The following is a 7,947-nucleotide window of genomic DNA, read 5'->3' on the forward strand; positions in this document are numbered from 1 at the left end:
TTGTTGATCCATTCCGGTTATACTGCATTCGGAGCTCAAGTGTGTTTCCATATCGGAATAGCTGTCGGAATTCGAGGAACTTGAACTAGTGACGAGTTCCATTTCGTACTTTTGATTAAAGGATTTTCCAATGTGAAATGATTTTCGAATATTAGATGATATTCTAACTACGTATAATACGTATATATAGCATAAAGATTTCGCAGATTATGGAGAAAATTTCGAAAGCTGTCAGGCAAAGGTAACAATAACAGATACGCTAAGATATGAATTAGCAGATATGCTAAGATATGAATTTTGTCTATACAATATCTATGCAATAGAGGCAGTAAGACGTGTCTAGACTTTAAGGATGATAAGCAAGTAATTTTCGACACGAAATGATAAGCAAAACTTTTGACATGCAGACACGGTCGAAGTTCAGACCCACTAATGCATCTAAACAACTATCAGTTAGAAACACTAATGCAAGACCTGGTTCGCTAAGACCACCGCTCTGATACCACATGAGACGACCCGTCCTAATCCATAAGGACGAATACAATAACATATGATTACATTGCGAGGTATTTGACCTCTATATGATACATTTTACAAACATTGCATTCGTTTTAAAAGACAAAGTTTCATTACTTCGAAAGTTGACAGACATGCATACCATTTCATAATATCCAACTATAAATGACGTAATCTGTCATTAACTTAATAATAATCTTTATTGAACTCAACGACTTGAATGCAACGTCTTTTGAAATATACCATGAATGACTCCAAGTAATATCTTTAAAATAAGCATATACACAACGGAAGATTTCTTTAATACCTGAGAATAAACATGCTTTAAAGTGTCAACCAAAAGGTTGGTGAGTTCATTAATTTATCATAAATAATCATTTTCAATAATATAATAGACCACAAGATACTCATATTTATAAAACAATCTGTGCAGGTCTACTCCTGCTATAAAATCATTCATATGAAGAACACCGGAACCTTTCAAAACAACTCACCAATGGTAGCTAATGCGTCATGCAATGCAAAATCATCTCACCGTGGTAGTTAATACAATATAATTTCAATAACGGTAGCTAATGCATCGTGCAATGCAAAAATTTCTCACCGTAAATAATTTTACAACGGTAGCTAATGCATCGTGCAATGCAAAAATTTCTCACTGAGGGTAGCTAAAACGGTAGCTAATGCATCATGCAATTCAAAATCATCTCACAGTTACTAACTACTAAATCGAACCATTTCGGTAGCTAATGCGTCGTGCAATGAAAAATCATCTCACCGAGGGTAGCTAAAACGGTAGCTAATGCGTCGTGCAATGCAAAATCATCTCACCGTTACTAACTACTAAATCGAACCATTTCGGTAGCTAATGCGTCGTGCAATGCAAAATCATCTCACCGATGGTCGATAATACAATCTTTATAGAAATCGAACATCTGAATCCAAATAATTCTATCATAGAATGTAGTTTTGAATACTTGTGTCTATTTCGTCAATCATTTATTAAAAAAAACAGTTCATGTATTCTTAGTTCAAAAATATATCTCAAAAGCATTTAATAAAACAGTTATAAAAACAGCGCATGTATTCTCAGTCTCAAAAATGTAAAGAGTAAAAGGGAATCAAATGAACTCACGATGCGATATTTTGTAGTAAAAATATGCATACGAATGAACTGAACAATGCAGGGTTGGCCTCGGATTCACGAACCTATATCATTTATATATATATTAACACATATATTTGTAATCAAACAAATTTATATATATATATATATATATATATATATATATATATATATATATATATATATATATATATATATATATATATGTATGTATATATATATATATATGTATATATATATATTTATTAATGATATCATTTTATAATAATAACTTGTATGTTTCATATATGTATTCATTTTATGTAAAATAAAAATATAGTTATATTATATGTATTAAGTATAGTTTTATATAACTAATAGTTATTTGATAAAATAATATTAATAATAATAACTAAGAAGTTGTATCTTTTTATGATAAAAATAATAAAATTAATAATAATAATTATAATAATAATAACAATACTAATTATAATAATATAATAATGATAATAATAATAATAATAATAATAATAATAATAATAATAATAATAATAATAATAATAATAATAATAATAATAATAATAATGAGTAATAAGTAAACTACCTCAAAGAATTAGCCCTTTAAAAAATGCCCAAGTCCGGGTTTGAACCCGCGACATCCCGCTAACCCAAAAACATCCTTAACCGTTCATCTGTTGCTTACTTTCTATTTTAATTTACACTCTTAAATCTCTTATCCTATAATTTCGGCCCAATAAATGAACTTAGTTCTCGGCCCAACAGGAATAACTTAGTCCAACATTCACAAGCCCAAAATAAATAGACTCACGGCCCATTTGTGTTAAACTAAGACCAATTCGTTACCATAATTAATTGGGTTTACTGTATGCGGCCCAAACAGATCTGTTGTTAATTAAAAAAAAATTGCCGTGGCCTGGTTTCGATCCTGTGACCTCTCATTTAAACACAACACTCCTAACCAACTGAGCTATCTGGTTTTTCTGATTTAAATCGTATAACATATATATTTAACCATTTTCTGTTTGGTCTTCTTCTTCTTCTAAAAACAAAACCCAGAACTATTCATCATCATCATCAGAAATCGCTATTATCATACATCCTAATCGTGACATCAATAAACATGATTATATCATCATCTTAATCGCTAATAATATCATAATCATAAACTCATTCCATCAACATCATTCTTGTTATTTCATGTACCATATTCATCATCATTTACTCGCATCATCATCATTATAACATTATCATTCACCTAACAGTACATCATCATCCTTCATCATCATATACGCGTATCATCATTGACATCATGTATAGCTGATATATGAATATAAACAGAAACGCAGGTAATAGCAATACAGTATTAATATCAACAAGATTACGTTGAATACGTAAGATACATTGTTACTGTAGCAGTACCTTCTTCCTCTGTTTATCGAAATAGTAGCACATCAGTGACTTCCATGGTGATCCGAAACAATAAACGTAGCAGTTTTTGAAAGGTGTGTGGTGGTTCATGGCTTGGCTCGAATAGAAACAGAAAAGTAGAAGTAATGGTGCTCGAGGATGTTGCAGGTTGTTTGATGGTTATGGTCCATTGAAGATGGCGGTGCTCTAGTGGTGATCTTAGTTCCAAACAGAAACCGAAACCGAAGAAGCCATCGAAGGTTTGTGATAATCGAAACTAGAAGTAGAATGAATGGTGACTTCGTGGGGTTGTTGTCGGTTAAGAATAGGAAAAAGATAGAGAGAGTTGAAAGAGAGTGGCGGATGATTGGTGGCTGTATATTTCAGCAGCTAACAGCAGTGATGGATCGTGATGTACAGCGAGAAATAGAAAAGTATTAAGAAAAGTGGTGGTCGTTTGCGATGGTTTTCAAATAGAAAGACAGAATTCTTTTAGCATCACTAAAGCGGCGGTTTCTGGTGTTCTACGGTGGTAGTTGGTGGTTGTGAAGGTTGAAGAAGAAAGGGTTCAAGGTTGAGGTTGATCTCGCCTATCGATATGTATATGCTGATGATCTATATATCCATAGATTTTATATTTATATAATATAATAATAATTATAATAATAATAAATTTAAAACATGTGAGTTTAAGAACAGTAAGCCATCGATATTTTTAAATTCTTGTGCCGACAGTTTTCACGGACTACTATTTCGTATCCCGTTGCTAGTTAGTGGCGGATAAAAGTCTTTCAGAAAAATTCCAAATTTTTAAATTAACTATATTTATTTATTTTGGTCATTATGGTATAAAAGTCGATCCTTAATTTGTTAAAAAAAATTACATCAACTGTCCCTCTCAATTCTGGGTAAAATATAAAAAGTGTTGAAATTTATTATTTAGCTTCTACATATATTTTTAATAAGCCTAAAATTTATATAACTCATTTTCGGATCACCGTTTATTTTAAAATCACATAAGTTTGAACTTAACTTGCTTAATATATCAATCGGAACATCAAACGAGTATTACAATCATTTACTGTTTATTTAATATACTTTATTTATATATATAAATATATTTTAAATAATAATTATTATAATATCCTATTTTTATATTATTAATTTTAATAACAACAACATATAATACTTCAAATTATATTTCGAATTATTACTTTTATATATATATATATATATATATATATATATATATATATATATATATATATATATATATATATATATATATATATATATATATATATATACATACATATCTATTTACAAATAGTTGTTCGTGAATCGTCGGGAATGGTCAAAGGTTAACTAGATCCATGTAAACAGTTCAAAAATTTTTAAGACTCCACATTACAGACTTTGCTTATCGTGTCGAATTCATATAAAGATTAAGTTTAAATTTGATCGGAAATTTTCGGGTCGTCACATTTTTTATGTTTTGTGAAGTAAAATATAGCCCACTTTAGAGTTTAGGGTTTAGGGTTTAGGGTATAATATTGATCCTAAACCCTAAACCCTAAACTATAAATCGGGCTAAATTTTACTTCACAGAACATGAAAAAAAAACGTTAACATTCTTCACGAACAATATTATCTTGAATGTTATTTTTGTCGATCGTTTTTCCCGCCAAAATAATAACATTCATCACGAAGTGTCTTTTCTAAATGTTCATATTTTCATCCAATCTATAATGTTCGTGAACAAAGTTTTTTCAAAAAACGGAAAAAAAAAATTGCTTTCCTCGATTGGTTAGTTCTCCATATATATATATATATATATATATATATAATATATATATATATATATATATATATATATATATATATATATATATATATATATATATATGTATGTATGTATGTATGTATGTATGTATGTATGTATGTATGTATGTATGAATTCTTAGATTAATTTCAAGATCCGAAAAAGAAAACTCGTGACGTGAACAAAGGGGTAAGCTGGTGAAGCTTCCAAAGAAATGTCAAAAACATCTAGACATCAAATAGTCAAAAAAATTAATCTCAATATGTCTTATATAATGAGATGCAAGCATTCATCAATTCATATTCATTACGTATATTACTACCAATTACTAATTTCTGAAACAACGAATTAATTATATCAATAAGACTTACATGCAAAAGATGGTTCCAACAAACCCGTACGGTCATGTCAACGAAGACGACCTGTACACCTTAGCAAACGAGGCTCGCCGGAAAAGACGCAGAAACATCCTCATGTCCATAATTATCATCACCGGTTTTATAGCCGGAATCGTCATCCTTCTCTCAGTAACCACCGGCAGGCTTCGTACACCAAAATTTCGTGTCCGGTCAGCCACTTTCGGTACTTTCAACTTTACAAATTCAACATCAAATCCTTCATTTGACATAGTCATGAACGCAGAATTTGGAATCAAAAATACTAATTTCCGTCGATTTCGGTACCGGAGAACCACCGTGGATTTCTACTACCGAGAACGGAAAGTTGGTGATGGGATTGTCTGGAATGATAAGGTGAAAGGTAGAGATACTAGGAAGTTTGTTGTACCGGTAATATTGTCTTCGGCGAATGCAACGTCGTCATCGTTGGAGCTCGGAAGTGATTTCAACGGTGGTGTGTTGCCGTTGACTAGCAAGTCAAGATTGACCGGAAAGTTTAAAATACTAATATTTTTACGCAAGTATAAACACGTAAATATGGAGTGTAGTATGGACCTTGTAATTGCAAATAGGGTGTTAACAAATATTTCTTGCCGCTAACACCACTCCCGTCCGACGTTTTCTGGCTGGTGCTTTGGCCGGAGTTTGCATTACACTATTGTAGATTAATTTATTCATGCTTTCATAGTACAATGTATATGTATACTTTATTACTGTAATTATTTGGTTTTTGTGCATAACTAGTATACGGCCATTGGACCAAGGACCAAATTTTTACTACTACCCACCTTTTTTTGACCAAATATAAAACATGAGGCTGAAATTCGGAATTAAAACGACAATCACGCAAAATTTACACGCAAAACGTCATTACACCCCTTGGCTATTATCACTATATATATATATATATATATAGGGTCAGGATCAATAAGGAAGTAACCAATCGGGAGGAAGGGAGAAGCAAAAAAAAAAAAAATTTCGTTTTTTTTGAATTTTTTTTTTCCGGCATCAAGATCACACAAAAATATGAACATTTAGAAGAGACACTTCGTGATGAATGTTATTATTTAGGCGGGAAAACGATCGACAAAAATAACATTCAAGATAATATTGTTCGTGAAGAATATGAACGTTTTTTTTTTCCATGTTTTGTGAAGTAAAATTTAGCCCGATTTAGAGTTTAGGGTTTAGGGTTTAGGGTTTGGTGTTTTGGGTTTATGGAATAAACCCAAAACACCAAACCCTAAACCCTAAACCCTAAACTTTAAACCGTTCGTGTTAAAAACTCAATCTAAATCCTAAATCTAAACCCTAAATCTAAACCCTAAACCCTAAATTTCTAAACTCTAATATCTAAACCCTATAAACCCTAATATCTAAACCCTAATATCTAAACCCCAATAGCTAAAACCTCAAAATACGCTCGAAAAACACGATAATTGTTATATATTACTTCTTCGAGCGTTTTTTCGCCAAAATAAAAACATTTATCACAAAGTGTCTCTACTAAATGTTCATATTTTCATCTCATCTATAATGTTCGTGAACAAAGTTTTTTCAAAAAACGAAAAAAATTAAAAAAAATTGCTTCCCCCCGAATGGTTACTTCCCTCTTGATCCTACCACTATATATATATATATATATATATATATATATATATATATATATATATATATATATATATATATATATATATATATATATATATATATATATATATATATATATAGGGGCAGGTTCAAACGAGAACCACAAAAAAAGTGAGAACTGCGAGAACCTTTTAAATACATGATTTATATGCATGTATATTCAACAAATTACATATAATTGTTATCTAATGTTCACATCATTGCAAAAAAAATGTTCACAACCACAAATTACATGTTCAATTGTGAATTATACAAAGATGTTCACATGTTCGCAAACACATCTGCACATGTGAACGAGAAATTATACACTTGATTATATAGTTAAATTAAAGGTTTTTTCAAAATTTTTTTTTTTGTTCAATTTTACTCTTCATCCGCATTTATATTCGATTTAAGTTACTCACATGTGAAAATCCTTGTAATATAATGGTTCTCGCAGTTCTCGCCATTTTTTTGGTTCTCGCTTGAACTTTCGGCTATATATATATATATATATATATATATATATATATATATATATATATATATATATATATATATATATATATATATATATATATACATTAAAAGAGAGTTTCGATTAGCTAATAATTGTTTTCAAATCCCCTTTAATTACCGTTAAATTAGAAAATTACATCATAATACCCCTTAATCCAATGGTCCTTAATCATCCACTTAAAATATTAGCTAATAAATCATTCCTAATCAAGATTATACCTTTAATACCCTTAAAAAAAACTACGTGGACCTAATACCCTTAAAAAAATACGCGGACCTAAAATTTCTATTCGGATCCCTCTTAACCTACCTATGGAGTAAATGCTGATGCATCTTCTTCATCCATCCAACGATTCTTCTTCGATACCTAATCGATACCTACGGAGTAAATGCAGATGAATTCTACCTAAATAAAACATACGGAAGGAACATAGGTTTTTCATCTCTTTGTCTGAAATTGGCTATATTGTCAACCTTAAGAATCCTGAACCACATCAGGATGTTGTTAGCTGTTTATTCTTTATCCCTTT

At 30.4% G+C, this 7,947-nt stretch overlaps 1 protein-coding gene across 1 annotated transcript; it reads left to right on the forward strand.

Moving 5' to 3' along the window:
* Positions 1-5,251: 5,251 nt before the first annotated feature.
* Positions 5,252-5,869, forward strand: LOC139896671 (late embryogenesis abundant protein At1g64065-like). The gene has a single exon (XM_071879314.1). It carries the CDS (start codon positions 5,252-5,254, stop codon positions 5,867-5,869), a length of 618 nt encoding a protein of 205 aa, XP_071735415.1.
* The last annotated feature ends 2,078 nt before the right edge of the window (positions 5,870-7,947 follow it).

Source organism: Rutidosis leptorrhynchoides, chromosome 3 (assembly GCF_046630445.1).
Source record: "Rutidosis leptorrhynchoides isolate AG116_Rl617_1_P2 chromosome 3, CSIRO_AGI_Rlap_v1, whole genome shotgun sequence".
NCBI classification, from domain to species: Eukaryota; Viridiplantae; Streptophyta; class Magnoliopsida; order Asterales; family Asteraceae; genus Rutidosis; species Rutidosis leptorrhynchoides.

Bases quoted from the DNA above. Each gene is read 5' to 3' on its own strand.
- LOC139896671 (XM_071879314.1), top strand. From the start codon at position 5,252: ATGGTTCCAACAAACCCGTACGGTCATGTCAACGAAGACGACCTGTAC.